This window comes from Calonectris borealis, chromosome 3 (genome assembly GCF_964195595.1).
Source record: "Calonectris borealis chromosome 3, bCalBor7.hap1.2, whole genome shotgun sequence".
NCBI lineage: Eukaryota > Metazoa > Chordata > Aves > Procellariiformes > Procellariidae > Calonectris > Calonectris borealis.
Window position 1 is genome coordinate 69,279,509 of NC_134314.1, and position 19,255 is coordinate 69,298,763.

The 19,255-nt window shown below is 38.4% G+C and overlaps 1 protein-coding gene across 3 annotated transcripts in view; it reads right to left on the minus strand.

Moving 5' to 3' along the window:
- Positions 1-19,255, minus strand: part of SNX9 (sorting nexin 9) — a 64,525-nt gene that overhangs the window by 32,087 nt on the left and 13,183 nt on the right. For all 3 annotated transcript variants that reach the window (XM_075146041.1, XM_075146039.1, XM_075146040.1), the window contains exons 2-4: positions 12,486-12,572; positions 10,029-10,103; positions 8,744-8,866 (exon numbers count right to left, since the gene is read on the minus strand). In XM_075146041.1, the coding sequence (XP_075002142.1) occupies positions 8,744-8,866; positions 10,029-10,103; positions 12,486-12,572 (285 nt within the window). The remainder of the gene's footprint in view (positions 1-8,743; positions 8,867-10,028; positions 10,104-12,485; positions 12,573-19,255) is intronic.

Consider the following 19,255-nt stretch of genomic DNA (forward strand, 5'->3'; position numbering starts at 1 on the left):
AAAAATCCTATAGACATTTATTCAATTTAGCGCTCTCAGGCTTCTCTTTTTGTTACCCACACCTGCACATGTAAATGGCATCAAGTCACCTCTTTATATCCTTGTCTTCTCTTGAGCTGATTTCAATCCCTAATGGTTTCTTCTTGAAACACAGATGAGAAATTTCAGACAGTTTTCCAAGCAGCAGTCACAGCAAGCCAGAAACGAAAGAAAGACTCCCTGTTCCTCTCTGCTGTTCTCTAGACATCCCAGGATCAGGCTACAAAGATTAAACAAGGCTTTATCCTTCCTTTTTGGGAAAAGCACTCTGTATTTTTGTTTGGGAACAGGGGACAGGGGTTTCCCTTGTTGCCTTTTTTTTTTTTTTTGAAGTGTATTACTGGCTAAGGCTTTTCAGCTTACCACTTTCAATGACAAATGCCAATGATTCCACCTTAAAATAAGAAGTGCTCAGTGAACGATAAACAAACAAAAAAATTTAAATCAGAAAGGAAACTATATACTGCAGTAAGCTCCCTGCTGTGGTGAAGGGGATCATGCAACACACGCATGCCGCTGCCACTGTAAGTGCGCAAGCAAGTAGAAACACTCACAGGAGAGCTGAAAAGATTGTCACCATTAGCAAGCTAAAATATTCTTTATATAGTCACTGCCAAACTATGAGACCACAAGGCTATGTCAGAAAAGAAGTCAACTGAAAACAAAGCCACAAGAAAAAGAGCATGCAAACACTGCAAATTGTGGAAGACTGACTATTTCAATAGCCAGATTTTGCCGGAGGGTCTGGGTACAGACCATAGGTGAGGAGTGATCACAGTACTAGAGTTTAACAACTTGCTGCCCGAGCCTTTGCATTCCACTGGGACACCCACAAAAAAAACCCTCAAGACGGCTCCACAATTGGAATTGGTACAATCACTATCATATGTTGGACAGTTATTTTTTAGTATGTGAATGCGATTCTTTTCAAAGCAAGCAAGCCACTGCTTCCAGTACTGTACAGGAGTCACTGCCTGGTACTTCGGTTAAACAAGAATTGGTTACAAATTCCTGTTACCCGTCTGAATGCAATATTGCGATTGAGATGAGGGGGGTGGGAGGAAGAGTTGCTTTCAAATTACACGTCGCAATGGAGGATGTTATAGTGTCATTATCTGTAACAGGAACCAGAAGTTACTAATCATGAAAGCCAAACTAGCATAAAACACTCTAGGTTGTTTTTTTTGTTGCTGTTTTTTTTGTTGTGTAGGGTTTTTTTGTTTGTTTGTTTTTTTAAACTTCTGAACAGTTCTAACCCTCCAGTTTTGCTTGTACTACTTCTTAGATATCCTTTGCACTATGCCCTTCAATGGCCTAGACATGACTTATGCACACATAGAGGCAACTTTACACTTAATCTTACAAACATATACATTTATGCAGAGTTAAGGTTTATTAGTCAAGGAAGCAATAATTTCCAAAGTCCATAAACAATTGTAATTATAACTTCCATGGTGAACCCACCTGCATATTTTATAAGGTAATTTACCATACTGGTTTAACAAGACAAACTGGACTCAACCAAACATGAGTGAGTCACATTTTCCATGACAATACTTCTACTGTACTGCACACACAGCAATGTCAGAGAATGGAAATGCTGTTACAGGAACGCAATAACATGCAACTCAAAATTTCCACGGAAGTAGAATAGTGCACTCTTAGTAAGAGCACTATATTTATTTTCTTCAATCTTAGCATTTATTGCTGCTCATAGCAGCTCGGGGGCAGGGAAGTTATGGTATGCAAATTTAACAATGACAATTTGCCTTTCCGGCACTAAGTTGCAAAGAGTGGAAAAGATATGAAGCAAAACTCTGGGAACAGCTTCTTTAGTGTCCTCCTTTCGCACGTTCAACAACTTACGTCTACACACCAGGTAACTTAAGAGTTGCCTCAGCTCCTGTACACCAAACCAGGTGTTTTCACTACTATACATCCTGCCTATACATAAGTCTCACTGTTTTCTGAAGGAAAGGGTTTTCTGCACATAAGACAGTCCATTTATTTTCATATCCTTCAACAACTGTGTAGCAGCTTACCTTTCTTCTACTGAGAGAGAAACTATCCCAAGTGATTTCACATTTACCACTGGATAAAACAATACAAACATGAGAGGTTTCTGTTAGTTGCTTCCTGTACCTACTCATGGGCCCTTGCTGCTCTGGCCACAACATAACTGAAGACACGAAACGTGGACTCACTGAGGTCACGCTGGAATTAACTGAAAAATCTGCAATTCACAGAAATGCAAACTCTTTATTTTATACAGAGCTATGAAGAGCTGTACAGCCATCTTTGTACAGAAGTAGACTTGGCAGTGACTAGAGAATCGGTGTCAAGAAAAGGGAACAAACTCCTCTACAAACGCAACTTATGGTTGGCTACAAGAACTATTTTTGTATCTTAAATACTGTGAAGCCACACTTACAGCTCTTACGTCAACATAGCTGATGATCCACTTCCACTCTGAAACAGACAGGCAGTACACCACTTCAATTTAATTTATACGTTTTTAATACTAGTTTTCTATTCTCCAGGGGGCGGGGGGGAGGAGGCGCGGGGAAGGCTAGACTTTAAGCTCTAGAGGGAAGGGCGGAGAAAGAAACCATACCGAATAAAATATATAGTACACTGAAATTTATAGCATTTCTACCCTACATTCAAACACGCATGTTACACAGGCTGTAAATAGCTGGACTACATTACGGCTAATTGTACATATAGTTTGTTTACAGACCACTAATGAGACTACCATACAGATAAAAAAGACTGAGCTTCTTAATAAGGAGAGCTAAGTTGGGCCAATATAGTTGTAATTTAGATTTAATTTAGATGAAATCTAAATAACTCAGATAAATACTACTGTTAAAACAGAAAGCTGGTATTTGTTCACAACTTTAAAACATTTTAAGTTAGATAAATGAAAAACCACCACAAGTTTTGGTTTAGAATGGAGAGAGAGATCATCACTGTTAAAACAGCAGTTTCTGAACCTGGAACATGTGCAAAATAGATGCAAGTACATCTGTGACTTGAGAAGCACTAGTCTTGATCACCAAAAAAAACCCCCAAACAATTGGAGAAGACTACTCAGAATGAATTTTACATTAATGCTTGTATTTCCATACATACTCTAATTATGAAGGCTCCAAATGCCACCAAGCTAACAATCTCTTGGTCAACTGCAATAAGAAACACTATTTAAAAGTGTGAAACAGGATATCCATTGTTGCTACAGCCCCTGGAAGCAGCTCAGCATCAAAGAAATACTACAAGAGAAAAATATACCACACATTTTTCATCAGAAATGAGAAGTTTTGTGTTCAGTGTATTTCAAGATGTTTATTTAGTTTAAGCTGCCATAACTTATATTCATTTCAGTACCATTATTGCCAGTGTTATTCTAATACTAGAGGAGTTTACAGGTACCTTACTTTAATATATATGCAATTCTAACAAACAGAAAAAATCTACGTGCTGATATACTTACTCACCGGTTGTTCCAAATGACAGTCTAAAATTAGCAACCTGCATTGCCACTCAGAGGAACAGTGAATTGACAGAGAAGAAAGATTTCTCATTCCCTTTGCTTCCCCTGCCCAAAGGCTACAAGGTCAAAACAGCACAAGACCCATAGAAAAGCCATGCAACAGCCTCTATCTTTGGCAACTAAGGGTTACTTAAATTGTATTTTGTTGAATAATTTTTAAAGGCTTTTCAGGCATTAAATCACAAGTGTTATGGGCAGATGTAACATTAAATTTTCCTATCTGCTTTTCTTCTTCTGAGTGTAAAAATAGTCACCTTGAGTCATTTTTCTCCCTTGTTTGTGTGTAATCAACTTCATTGCTTCCTCTGATCGCTTTCATCTCCCCAATATCTTCTACTGGGTAGCTCTTCAGAAGAGCAGCTGCAAGCTTTACCAAGGCAGCTACCCATGGGATCCTACTGATGCAAGGAATGAGTTGGGGAAGTGTGAACTGCCAAGGGCCACGTGGAATTCTTATCTTCTCCTTAGGAAGTACCTCTGTGCCCCTTTTCTATCGTCACTTTACATCTGTGGCAAATCCAGGTAAGGTACAACACCAAAGTGTTGCTGTGGTCATTTTATCTTTCTCAGTGAAGAAAGAGAAGGAAGAGCAGCTGCTTTTTGCAGTTATAAGCTAGTTACTGCTTATTAATTACTTTTCAGGAGATTATTTACTGAACAACAAAAAACCTTCTCAGAAAAAGACAGACAGGGAGTAGGGCATTGTTTGAGCTGGTGGTGTTTTCTTAACACCAGTAAGTTATGGATTCCAGAGTAGGAAACCAAAAGCCTCTCATTTGCCTGGAAAGCAAAAAGGGATGGGTGTAGACAGAGGGAAGAAGTAAGTTTTATTTTGAGAGGGATATGCATGCATAGAAACTGATCTGGGAAAACTGTAATGATTTAGGGTTCTGTATTACATGCAGCATTGCTACCTAAGAAAAGCAGTCATCCCTCCCAGACCTATCAGGGCATATGAAGATATGCCAGCAAAAATACAACATATGAAGCTAAAAAATAAACGTTGGAACCTTTTTAAGCCCTGTCAGAAGCACATTGCCATTTGAGATATATTTCTAAACTGATCGGCTAATCAGTTCTGAACTTTAAAAATAAAACTAAGACAGAAAAAAGGTTGCAGACCTAAAGTTTGCATTCAAATATAACTGGTTTCACTGGTTTTGGCTTGGATAGAGTTAATTTTCTTCAAAGTAGCTGGTATGGGGCTATGTCTTGGATTTGTGACCAAAACAGTGTTGATAACACAGGGATGTTTTCGTTATTGCTGAACAGTGCTTGCACAGTGTCAAGGCCTTCTCTGTTTCTCACACCACCCCACCAGCGAGTAGGCTGGGGGGGCACAGAGGCTGGGAGGGGACAGCTGACCCCAAAGGGATATTCCATACCATATGACGTCATGCTCAGCATATAAAGCTGGGGGAAGAAGAAGGAAGGGGGGGACGTTCGGAGTGATGGCGTTTGTCTTCCCAAGTAACCGTTATGCCTGAGGGAGCCCTGCTTTCCTGGAGATGGCTGAACACCTGCCTGCCGATGGGAAGTAGTGAATGAATTCCTTGTTTTGCTTTGCTTGTGTATGCAGCTTTTGCTTTACCTATTAAACTGTCTTTATCTCAACCCACGAGTTTTCTCACTTTTACCTTCCTGATTCTCTCCCCCATCCCACCAGGGGGGGAGTGAGCGGCTGGGTGGGGCTGAGCTGCCAGCCAGGGTTAAACCACAACACTGTGGTTTAACCGGTCTCTTAAAAAAGAAAACCAAAAAAACCCCCACACTCACACATTTCAACTATTATTTTTAATAAGGCTTGGTACTGAAAGACTACACAACAACTTGTTATTTCACTTACTATTAGAAGAATGGAAGGAATTCTAAGAATTAAAACATCTTTTGACTTATTGAAATTGGGAGGTGGTGGTGTTGTGTAATTATGTGTATGTTAAAATGACTTAACGTTTACAGAAAGTAATTTCTTCAATACAGTAGTACTAGGAAAAATCCCAAAACATCCTGTTTATTTAGAAGTGCTTTTATAAAGTCTTCCTGTAATAAACTTGTACCCCCCCATGTTACTACGAAATATAATAAAGAGCATAAAATGTCAGCATTTAGGAATGCAGCTATTTCTTACTCAGCCCACCGGACTACATCTATGAACATTTTAGTTCCCAACACTGTGCCACCTCAAGCATCAATTCTCTTTACATTGACACCTATTTTGTCATTTTTCTTTGCTCTTCATAGCCTGAACACACAAGTTTCATTTAAGATTAAGTGCTTTGTATATTGACCTAGTCACTCATTAGGTACTTGAAAAGAGTAAGTCAATTGCTTGCAAATGTGCATCTGAACATAGATCAATCCAAAGTGCCTGAGCGAATTCATGTTAAACAATATAAATGTTATCATAACCAAATGCAGAGTAATACATCTAAGGAAGAAAGGCCATACCCACAAAGTACAAGATCATATTCTTATAAGTTCTAAAAGAGAAGCTAGTATGCAGGGGATGAGCAACTCAGTACAAACTCCTGATGCAGTATTACAGGAATCAATGCAATCTTTCACTGTATCAGGCTTTTCTACACGAGAACAGCAACGTTAAACCTGTTTGAATCATGCGATATACACAGGACCAATGCACACATTTTACAGACAAGTCACAAGATCAAAGAGACTGCAGAAGAAAGCTTTTTTTTTTTTGAGGTCAGGAAAAGTGTCTTACACCAGACAGATAGAACAAACAGACAGAATTTCTTATTCGAGGACAATTAACCATAGAATTCTTGCAAGGAGAAAATACCATGCACTAAAGAGCTCTCTGATCTGGAAGAAAGGCCTAACAGCCAAAAGTGGAAGCCAGTATACTGCTTAGTATACAAATTAAATTCCTATTAGCAATAACCCACTGGAACAAACTACCAGATGTATATTAGAAGCTGAAGAAACCAGTCTTCAAATCAAGATCTGCTGTTTTTCTAGAAAATACATATAACTGCACTGCAGTTACTGAACTCGGTTAAAGAAAAAAACTTGAGAAAATGAAATAACTTATGACATAAAATCCTCACCATGCAGAACAGTATGGTTCCTACTATGAAAAAACAGGAAAACAAAAGACCCAAACACACTAGCCTGAGGGAATTTGCTTCCCCCGCATCTTGCATGGCCTTGGCTGCATCCAGGTGCACACTCTCCTCCTTTCTCTCTCTCCTGTTAATGTTAGCAGTATAGTTTTATTATAATACACTATGGTACCTTAGTTCTCCCAACTGTCTCACACAGCATTTGAAGGATAATGGAGAGAAATAGGACACTTATACGAATAAGGCACTGAAATAGAGGAGATCAGCTGTTCGCCTGAAGTTACTCCTTTCCCAAATCTGTTAAAAAGAAACTGCAATTTGCATAAATTACAGGGCCAGCATACTGCTGATACTGTGTAAACTGTATTGTAAAGTGACCATATTTTCAAGCTTTTCCCTCTTCTAGAAATGCAACTTCCAAAACTAGATTACCATAGTAATTCTCTATTATTTAGGATATAATAGATATCTTTATTTTAACCTTTTCCTCCTATATAGGCAAGGGCTTTTTTCTTCCCTTCTCCAGGCACGAGTAACTTGTGCTAAGCACAGATCAACCTCTGACAGATGCCTCTACCACCATTCAAAATATTGTATATTCTTTTCTTAGTAAACAATTCTTCCTAGGCCAAATTAAGTGATCCATTTCTCTTCCTTCAGAAGAGAAACAATATTTGGATTTGACAGAAGTAACTGCTACAAATACTTTGAGCTTACCCAGAAGTGAAGTTTGGCTAGAAACTTTATAGGAGGAAAAAATGGGGCAAGGGTAACAGACAGAGCAGAAGAAATGAGGTTCCCACTCTACCTTCAAAATTACTTTAAGTTTTACTGAGGGAAAACAAACCTATAATCAATGCTTTTGGCTCAGTCTGACATGAGAAATTAATAAGGCATTTCAAGAGTTCTGTGTTTAACCTAAATATTAACTAGGCATCAATTAAAAAAAAAGTAGTAATAAACAGGGAAATAGTCACAGTGAGGTCTGGAGTTCTCACTATACGTGTGATCACAGAATCAGAATCCTGGCATTGTCCAGCTGAATACACGGAAGCACAAATCAAACACTATACAGTCAGTGAACTGTTACATTCACTGTCATACAAAAATGCCCCATGTACAGTTTTCAAGAGACCTCACTTCATGTCAAAGTCCTGGGTTGCACGTTACAATTAGGAAAACTAATAATTGATATTTAACTGACCCAGGTGTGTGTCCCCAGATGCTACGATGAGTAAAGCATTTACTTTTCAACATGTAAGACTTTTGCATGCTGCTGTTGGGAAAAGCAGATTTTGTTCTCCTGTGGACTTTGAAATGTTTAACATGTACAACATGCAGCAGTCTGTAGACCATAATAAACAGCTTGCGTTTAAGGTAATGTATGTCTTCAGATATCTGACTTGAGACTAAATACTTGCTGCTTAATGAACTGACATGCTGGGCAAAAAACAATGAATAAAAGGAGGGGAAAAAAAGAAGGAAAAAAAAAGAAAAAAAAGAAAAACATTCTTCCAGCAAAACCAAAGTCAGCCTCTTCTCCAACTGACTAGCGACAATGCATGAACTTGCTTCATCTTTTTTAATCAAAGAAACAACTCTTACTCAAATTCTGAAAAAGATAAATATCCATTCATTCTGGCTGATGATGCATGGACCACCCAATTGTAGTAGACATTTAAAAAGAAGAAAGTTATAGTTCCTTGAAAAGGTTAGCATACTAACACAAGTAACTTGAAAATAAATTTGCTAAGAGTGCATTTATACAGAACTGAGGTACAAACAGAGACTGAAGTAGTCACAGGTTTATATGATTGCAGGCTGGAAAGACTAAAAATGCTCTATTTTTGAAAGTGTTAGAATACTAATTTTTTCAGCAGGGACAGTAGCTTAACAGGCACGCATATCATTAATATTCAACAAAAGTGTTCCCTAATGAAAACACCGTTACTTTAATTAGTACTTTTATGAGGGTTCACAAATATGGTACAGCACAATTTAAGAGTGCAAGCAGTTATGTCAACAGAACCTGCCATGCCCACTGTGCCTGAAAAACCTGGAGACATACCTGATTACTGCTTTTTGCAGCAGAGTTGGTCTGAGCTGTATTTGAAGAAAGGGAGTCAAAAAAGGCTTGGTCAGCTAATGAGTTACCGCAGCTAATTCCATCTTTTGCACCGTCGGTTATAATCTGAAATGGAAAAAGTTGCAAAAGATTTTTTCATGCTTCCATTATATATGATAAACAGCATAATTTGATTAATCATCCTAACATTCATGTCACTAGATGTTAAGATGGTTGCATATACCCTTTTTGAATTAAAATTGAATATTACCTTTTACAAGAAGTTGATATGAGAATCTGGATAATTTATTTCCACAACAGATGGAACTGGTTTGCATTATCACAGTGTAACACGTAAGGCTGTTGTGGCAGTGGCCACCTAACTATAAATTCATTGGGGATTAACAAGGTTGTTAGCATTACTGCTTGGATACTGGGAACTCAATACTCAAGAGGATCAGTTTGGGAGAGCCAAAAGCTACTAAACCATGCGCTAGCCAAGTGAAGACAAAAAACAAGGTTACGTGAACAAGCATCCTCCCCTCACCTCCCCCCCCCTTTTTCTTTTTAATAAACACAGCAGTGGTGAAGGAAGGGAGGCACATGCCTTAAGAGGAGGCTGCAGGAATTACAGCCAGAGTCTTCACCTAACTGGCAACCTGCAGACATACAGACACTGGGCCCTCCAAGCGTGAATTGGATTCCAGTCTTTGCATTGAGACCCCCATTTCATCCCCACCCCCATACCATCAGTCTTTAAACAAAGAGCAGATCAACACACACTGAAGAGACAGCAACAGCCCTCAGGAAGAAGATGAGCAGAGTAGTCCCTGGATTTGGGATCCCATAACCTGAGCCCCAGAAACAGAGTTCCATTCCAGAGATTTATGAGCATGTGGCAAATCAGCCACAGCAGCACCAGTGTAAAAAGCATTACTCATTTCACTTCCGTATCTGTATCTTCAAACAGGAAAGTGAAACAATTATTGGATCATGAGACCCCCAAAACCAGAAGCAGACTCAAAACAGTTCATGTTTTGAACTACAGACAACTATAGACAACCTCCTGCTGCATTTCTTGGGAAACCAGTAAGAAGCACAGTAGCTTTGGACAGCATGTTTGCAGTGGTCTCCGAAGCCAGCTACAGTTGCTGCAGTAAGATTATACATTCCAAGCTTTAACACTGGAAGTCTTATGTTTGAGCATTACAGTCTGATCAGCGAACCAGAGGATGGCCTTTTCGGTAGTTCTGCTTTCTTAGTGCAGAGCAGTGCGGCAGTCACTTACCTCAACGTAATCTGTTGGAACAAGTCCTCTCTCGCCTTGGCTGTTTTTTCCTTCTAACCAGCCTCCACCGACATCCTAAAAGAAGTAATAATATAGAAATAGTTTTGCTAGATGGATGTCACAGCATGCTTTAAAAAGCTCAGGAGAAAGCACTGTCTTGCTGTCAAATGCAATGTTCAAAATACAGTTATGACTGTATGACCATGAACAAACTTGCTTAAGTCTCCTGAAGCAGCAGATACTCATTTAAACAGAACACAGACCGTGCTTGTTTCGCACGGCTATTCTGGACTTTAGATTTAACAAGCATGAGGGGAAAAAGGTTGATTTTCAGCACTTTTGATCATTTATGAAACCACAGTCAATTTTCTGGACACAGACTACATCAAAACACAGCTTTCAGTATGCTATTCCCGAAGCATTAGTTTTATTCAATGGATTATAAAGAAACATGACTCAAGGAATTAAGCTATTGGTAATATCTCTAAAAACTCTGCTTCACTTATTGAAGGTGCAGAGGTGTGTGATGAGTGGGAGCTATAACCCACAAGAATATTAAGGATAATCTCAAGGTTAAGAGAGGCATATGCCATGCAAGGTCTGGAGACACTCTTTCTAGTTTACCTTTAATTTCGGAGGCAGGTCTTATGCTATTAGTTTGGAAAGAACTAACACAGTTCAGCTCTGATCTCAGTGGGGCATCCTGTTATTGTTTGTTTTGTTAACACATACATTCTACATACAGGAAGAAACCTTTGCAGACCTTTGCAGTTAAGCAAAGTCAATTCCAGGACAACATTATCTAGAATAAGCCAGTTCTGTTTTAAATCAAGCTGTTCCTTGAACACATAGATACATGTCAAGCTAATTCACAGCTGAAAACTTGAATCATATATGCTAGACAGCAATTATTGAATTTCAGGTTTTCTTAATTTGCTTTTTAATGGATGTATTTGTTTATTCACAATTTTGTTCTTTCACTTGGAAATTTTATGTAATCCTGAACATAGTAAGGAGAACTCTGCTTATGTATTCAAGATTTTAAACAGTAAAGATCAATCCGTTATTGAAATAAAAAAAACTTTCATTTGCCTTTTCTTATGTACCTAAAACGTTACACTCAAGAACACAGAAACAACTAGACATCTTGGATTATAAATTCAACTAGCTTGGTTAAACTGCAAGCGCAATGACATCTTGATCCAGAAGGCACATTTACACCACTGCACTTAAGAGCAATCATCAATGGACTTTCACGACTATTGCTGTCTAAACTTATCATATAAACAAAGATCAAGAGCCTTTGTGGCAATCTATCCCACAGTTTAATCATGAATAGCATAAAATAAAATTTTACTTGGTTTTAAGTATATTGCCTTAACACACAGTTGTCTTTAAGATACTAGCTTAAAAGTGATAAACTATTTAGTTAGTCCTACTTTTGTGAAACTTGTGAGCATTAAACTCCTGAACTCATTTAAAATGTTACCTCTGCCACAGCATAGCATCCTATCCGAGAGAGTGCTGGTTCCACTAAATATCTGCTTCAAATATTTAAGGTCAGTGGAACTAAAAATTATCAGAATAATACATGACTAGGCTTTTCAAAGAATTAACTTATTCTGCAGAACCCATGTTTCCTATACAACCAGATAAATAAAACCTGGCATCAAGATGAGGCGGCTTTTGTTTGTATGTGTTTCAACACGAAAGTCTACTCACTGAGCCATATCACTACACAAAAATCAAAAGCGGAATCAACTAACACTTACCTCGTTACCAAGGGTAAGAATTATACAGGACAATAAAAGCACACTCAAATTCAAACCATACACGCAAATCAAATGTCAGTGCTCAGAAGTACTATTAATTTAAGAACTCCTTGGTATTATTACCATATCATTTTCACCACTCCTTCCCTGTACCTTGCCCATATATTTTTAATTATGAAAGGACACACAAATTTAGCCACAAATATTGTGGCAAGTTCTTTGAACAAACTTGGAATGCTGAAGTCACTGATTAAAAAACCAAAAAACAAGAAGGGAGTTGGCATGTCAAATTTAAATGCAAGTGGCAAGCGCCTGAAAGATTACACACACACAAAATGTGGAACATTAGGCACACAAAAAAGACAACACGTTCACATGTAAAGGGTATCACCATAATTAGCTCCTTCCTCTGCCTTGGCACTCAGCCCTATTTAGAGGGGAACAAAGCTGAGCAAATTCCTAGGTGTGTAGGCACAAGCTGAGAGGGCCCCTGTCCTCCAAAACCGCTCATTGCATTTGTTTCCACAAAACTATTAGAAATTTTTTTGTATTTAGTTTATTTGCTGCTTCTTCAGGAGAGGGTAGCCAGGGCTTTCAGATGTCACCTAGCTCCCTTCTTCTTCCACCTGGTAGAAGTAGGTCAGGACAGTGCACTGAAGCCTTGACTCCATCTTGGTTTTCTTACCGGGTTGGTAATGACGATGATCTCCCCTTCACTGACAGTCAGCTCGTTGTTTCCAGGCTCAGCAGCAAAATCATACATAACACGAGCCTGTATGTGAAAGAGAATATACCGGTGAGCCTTCCAGCTTATTTAGAAGATTTCATGAAGGAAGTATCAGCACAACTCATTCTTAAGTAGCAGAAATACTAAGTGGCAAAAGGTTGGATGTACAAAGAGCAACTCAGCATGTGGGAAGCCAACATTTTCTAAATTTGACCTCCAAACCGAACACTAATGCAAACTTTACTGCTGTGGAGCTTATTAGAGATGACCATTATTTTCCAGAAGACTCACAGTTTAAGACTGGCTGTTCTCTGCCATGTCCAGAACTATCTGTACAATTTTTTCCAGGGGAAGAAGGAAAGGCTTCTAACTTTAGCAAACAATCCAATTAACATTTTTTTCTACAAGACATATTCCAACTCCAATTCGGGTAAAGGGAACTGTTTCATAGAGCAAGCAATTCAGAAAAAGAAAAACAAGTTACTGCAGATGTAAGTAACCACTGCTGTACATAAAAAGTAATATGTAAAATTATGTTTTGAGACTCTCTTTGTATACAGGAGGAACTATGCAAATGCACAAACAAACAGTGAGAGTAGGCCTGTTACATATTGGCACAAGGAGGGAAGGAAAAACAAAAACAACCTAATTTTTAAGTGTTTAGACACACAAAGGCTTTGCTGTGTACTGACTGCTACTACACTACATAAAGAAATGTTATGTTTGAAACACTCAAAGTTGTCTAACATTTAAGGAACAGTTCTACTTCTCTATACAAAGAGAAGCAGACATGGTCTAAGATTATATTCCCAGGCGTCTTTTCGTCGTCTTCCATTAAATTCCTTTCCAATCTAAAAGTAGAGGAAGCTCTCAGGAATTACAAAGTGACTATATTTTTGCAAACTGTTGAAATGGATGCATATATTTTTCCCTTGACTCTTAAAGGAAGACCTAGAATCAAAGTTTTAGCTTTCCAGTTAAAGTGGCATATTCGATAAACTTTAAACCTGACAGAACAAGACAGCAATAAACCCTTATCTAAGCTTTTTTTCCCCTGAAATAAACCTAATCACACTAGTAGAACTTACAAAAGATAAAGCCATATTATTTGCACCTCAAGTCTTTTTTACCAGGTGCCCCAGAAGTAATTAATACATTATTTTATCTGATTGATGCCAATGCTTAACTATCAAAGAGCAGCAAAAGGGAAAGCTAGACTACAGGTCAGGAAAGCCAAACAGAAGAACAGATTTTAACAGACAGTAGTAACAGTTATAACAAAAAGCTTTTCTTGTACAACTAAAACAAGAAGATATAAACTCAATTCCAAGGGGTGGGGGGGAAATAATCTTTAGTAGCTTGAAGTTTAGGAGACAAGTAATTCCTAAGAGCAAAGTTATGAAGATTTGTGGTTGTAATATGAAGGCCTCTAAAAGTGATAATGTAGTTATTGATTTATAGGCCTGAAATCCACAGAAGGGACAACTAGGAAGAGAAACATCTCCCTGTCACAATACACCTGCTAAAAGATTTTTAAAAATTAAAAAAAAAATTTTTTTTAAAATCAATACTCAATATAGATTACATCATAGCCCTTATTTCTCCAGCTCATACAGGATTAAGAGCAGCAGAAAGTTTATTTCAGGAAACACACCAATTTCCCTAGCACATCTTGAAAGAGGCAAGACTATGGTGTCATCTTCACCATCAAGACATACGCTTTAGTTACCTCAGCTCATAAAGAAGTGGGCTTTGTCCCTGCAAATTAAAAAACTAAATCCAAGAAAAACAATTTTATAGTGGTGTTCCTCATAACGTCAGACACTGTGTACAGCAATGAGGTCCTTCTTGTACTTGGAGGTCAGGGGAAGGGGAAAAAAAAAAAAAAAGAAACTAATAAACTAATTGCTTTTGCCATAAAGATGACAGTAAAATCATGATTTCTATTGAAAGCAAGTTATGGGATAGGAAAAAAAATACCAGAAGACAGACATTCAGCACCAAGCCTTGCCTATCTCAAAATTGCAGGTTGTTATCATCCCCACCTAGATGTTCCTTCTTCTGACAAAACCAGAAAAAACACAACTTCCCTCCCCCACATTTTAATTTCTTAAGTATCATGTGGAAATACTTCTGGCTCATCAAGAGATACTTCACTTCAGTGTAAACAAAAACAGCACAGAGAAAAAACACATATGTTGTAGTTCAGCTGACAAAGCTAATCCTGAACCATGTGCACAACATATCAGACACTTGGTCTCCTCCAGTGGAGAAGCACAACAGCCGGAAAAAACCATGTGCCCCATGTGCTTTCAACACTTTCAGATTATGCCATGCAAAACAAAGATGAATAGAAGAAAACTGTTTTCAATAATAACGCTGACTGCTTTCCTTCCAGCAGAAAATCAGGCCAAAATCAGGCAAATACAAAAATAAGCTACCTTACTTTCCTTAAAAAGCAAATTGAAGAGAAGAAACATACCTTTTGAAATACAAGAACATTTTAAGTAGGGGTGTAAAAAGCACCACCCTCCAAGCCTCTCCCCTCAGCAGTAGTAGACGAAGGTGTTGAATGTGTCCTTTTTACAGCAGGTTACCAATACTTACCTGGTTCCTGCAAGTTGGTTTAACAAAGCTCAGACGCTAGGCATCTGAACCGTGGGGAAAGCAGCTTTCTTAACCAGGGTGCCGCCTTAGCCTTCTTCAAGCAGTACACCACAGTATTAAGTTCTTGCTTTTATTCACAGGAATGAAGAGAGTTTAGCAGGACAAAGGCAGATTTTACTAGCCTGCAGGAAAACTGGCAAGACATCCCACAGTAACAACCAGACTGGAAACGTAAGATATATTTGTGTCTAATAAGAGATCAAATGCAAATACTCAGTTGTCCAGATGGAGCAGGGAAATAAAGTTACTCAGAAAAATCTGGAAGTATTCAGCTTGTAGGGAAGGAAAGACCAAGTGAGATACATAGAATTTAATAAAGTCATTGTGCCAAAGTCTAACCATTCACCTGCTCTGAATTCCTCTTTCAGAAGTTGTTAAAAAAAAAAAAAGAGAAGGAAAAAAATACAAACAAACCCAATCATTTTTGCCTTACTGCAGTTTGAGAAATTGAAAAGAAAAAAAGATTCGCAATACTACAGAAACGGATTCTTACTGAGCATTAAGCATTTGAAGTACATCTGTAACCTGATCCATATATTGACGTCTCAAATACATTCCCCAGATTTTTTTGCTAGTGTACTCTGTTTCACTTGCATTTCTGGACTCATTTGCCTAGTTTGTGAATTAAGCCCCTAAGAACTCCTGGCAAATAAGCTTTAACGCTACCTTCTGACTTTTGAGATTTAATAGAAAAAAAAGAGTATAAACTCAACCAATTCCAAAGTAAGTGAAACTAAGCGACTAAATGTTTTCCTTCAATTTAATAACTGTATTATTAACAATGAAAAACCCTCCCTCTAGCCTTTCCTTGGGCAGAGGCATCAGCCCCAAACCTATTTAAATTTTTGACAATCAGTTCCAAAATACTATAAAAAGGGAAATGGTTTGGTTTTGCAATAAACTTTTTCCTACTTGCTGGCCACAAATATTATATCCAAGCAGCAGTTATGGCTTAGAGTTAGATCTTTGCCACTTACGCAAAATAGCATGTGGGCATGGAGAGAAGAAAGCATTTAACGAGAAAAGGATTTTAGCTCCTGAGCACTGCAATAGATGCATCAAATATTAGGTCTTAGCTCATGGACATTTTGAATATTTATAAAATTGGAATCTCTGACAAATTCCAAAGATTACAGAATGAAGACCAAAGGTAACTTCTTCAAAACACAGGTTTAAAAAAACCAAGACTTGTTACAGTAACTGTTGTGCTTCATATTTACTTCTGATCATACGTAAAAGGATCAAACAATCCAAGAACTATAGGAACTTCAGAGATTCAAACATTTCTTTAGTGGAATAAAGGTCATTGCTTCATTTACAGAATACTGCAAATCCACAAAACAAATAAGAATTACTAATCAATCTATTAGCTATAACTATATAAATTAGTTTCCTTTACTGGCTGCACTTATTTCCCCCCCACAAGATACAACTGGTTCTGGATTCTGAAGTTGTTTTGTTAGATTGTTTGAGAAAAAGGACTGCTAACCCAAAAAGTTTAAACAGATTTCATTGACCAGAAGGCAGATCTGGTCACTGTACACCTGTACACCGACTGCTTCCTTTTGCTCAGGTGGCAGTGGAGCTTCCCGCACCTCCATGCGGAGTTTGTGACACATCCTGATGTTCACCTCATGCTCCCTCGTGTGAGAAGAGGCCGGCATGGATTAAGCAGAAGCCTGGCACAACGCATGCCAGGGAGGAAAGGGCTCTCAGATCCCCAGTGTCTCTGCAGCTCTGCTATATACTGCAGTTTCTCTGGAATGAGAGGGAGCTGGCAGCTTTCTCTGCAAGTTGAGGAGGGGGGGAAGCCAGTAAGAATTCCTCCTTATTAAACAAAAAGGAGCTTTTCGGCAGTATGGACATAGATATTCAGATTGTAATAAGGAGAAGAAAATAAAAAGGAAAGCAGTAATTCTCAGTGTGACATCAGCATCCTTAGCAGCTGGTCCTCCTTCCTGTAGGGTTAACTTGGACTTAACACTTGGACTGCGGCTTCCCAATTCACAGATTTACTGACTTACTACAGAGTGAAGCCTCTCTAACTTCTAGAAATCCTAAGCATTGCCATCAATCACTATTACTATCTTTTTAGAATTGTAACAGTAATAGTACCTCAGCATATTAGAATACAAAAGATTCTTTGCATTGAAAAGCAGTACCGAGATTAGCGAAAGTATTATTCCTCTGCAGACCTGCAGCAGACTTAGCCTTTCTCCATTACTTACTTCTGTCCAAGTTGAGTACCTCCCTCCTCTTCCCAAAACATTAAAAACCAAGAGAAAAAAAAAAACACAAGAGCATTTGCCAACTTATGTCTGGCATAAGCAGACATAAGCCTATGAAACTATAACTGTCAGTGTGTCAAGACTCTTAGCATAAATTAAGTGGGAAGGAAGTTGGCTAGCAAAAGTCATTAAATAAAATTCCAATGAAGAATTACATTATCACTATACTAAGTTACTAGAAGAGTATCCAAGATCTCCACAGACATCCTGACAGGCTGGCTCTTCTATTCCCCCCCAGAATCTTGAAAGAGGTGATAAAGCAACAGAAGCACCTATTTCTTACAAGAAGAATCTTTCCACCTTTTCTAAGATGTTTCACTCAAGAGACACTAGGCTCAGATGGAAAAGCAACTTACCCTCAAGTCTGAGAATCCTGATGTGCACAGGCACACGCTTGCCGGCGTTACAGTTCACCAGCAGCAGGCTAGCTCTTTCATGGAGAAGCAGGACAACAAAAACCACTGTGCATTCCTCACTAGCCATGAGCATACACGCTAACAGCTAATGCACATCAGTTGTGCTCACAGCAGCTTTTAGAACAGCTTCCCTTCCCCCTCTGTTGATAAGAGTGATTAACGACCCACATAGAGTGATTCCTGTTTTTTGTTTAAGTTCACACTTCCAAAGCAAAATGTTTTTGTAATGCTGGACTTCCTGATGCAGAACTGCTGTGTTACAATGAAAATATGCTTTATAGCACTAAAATTGGAGAAGCCACTCAAAAATTGGACACACCTTTGAAAACACTTTCCCTATGGACAGGACTTCATTGTATTAGAAAGAGCTCTTGTGTAATGCCATAGATTCATCTGTTTCAGCCACGTATTACAGTTTAGGAAACTTGTACCACAATGGCTTCTCTTGGACACCTGGAAGTGGCAGATAGTACAAAGGAAATATCCATTAAAGGTTCATAGCATGAAATTCCCATAAATGCATGCCTGCCTTTTAGTAGTTAGCACTTCAGCAGTTCAGTGCTTCAGCCATCCAGTAAGTGCTCTTTTCAAGGGACAGGGATCCAACAGGTTTAATTTGCCTGGTGCCACTGTCTCAGAAAGACAACTGCTGTATGACAGCAGCAAGGATGGCAACACTTTCCAGTTTCACGCTTCGCCTCCTGTCCTACTGTTGGTGGCAGCAGTTCCCAGGTTCACAGAAAGAGGATCAAATGCCGTATTTCTGTTTTGGAAAGTAAATGGGGCTGATAAATCCTTTCAAAGAAACCTGCATCCCACTAGAGAAGCAGAAACTATAATTTAGGAAGCCCAAAAAAAGGTCTTTTTTAAAAAAAAAGTTAATAATTAGCATCAGCTTTTTTTTTGTTTTGGGTTCTTTTGGTTTGGGGGTTTTTTTGACGTTTTGTTTTGTGGTTGTTTTGTTTTGTTTTGTTTTTTTGTTTGGTATTTTTTTGTTTTGTTTTGTTTTTTGAGCTAGGACTTTTCTTCACAAGTCAAGTCCTTAAATTTTAAATAGCCTTGACACAGTAAACAGACTTGAACTTTTCTTCTAGGACAGCAGCTTAAGCTTTTAGCTGGAATGAACAACAAAGGGCTTCTGGTCACCTCAAATAACTCCAGTAACATTTCTGTTATGAATAAACTTCAGAAAGGTTTGCTACAAAACTGTATCAGTTAGTACAAATATTCTTCGGTAGGTCTAGTAAGCATAAGCCTTTGAAACCAAGCTGCTTGTGAAACACAGATAAGCAATATGTTGATCACACCTGGAAGCACAGAACAGTAAAATGCATTTCGTCTTTGAATCATAGAATCA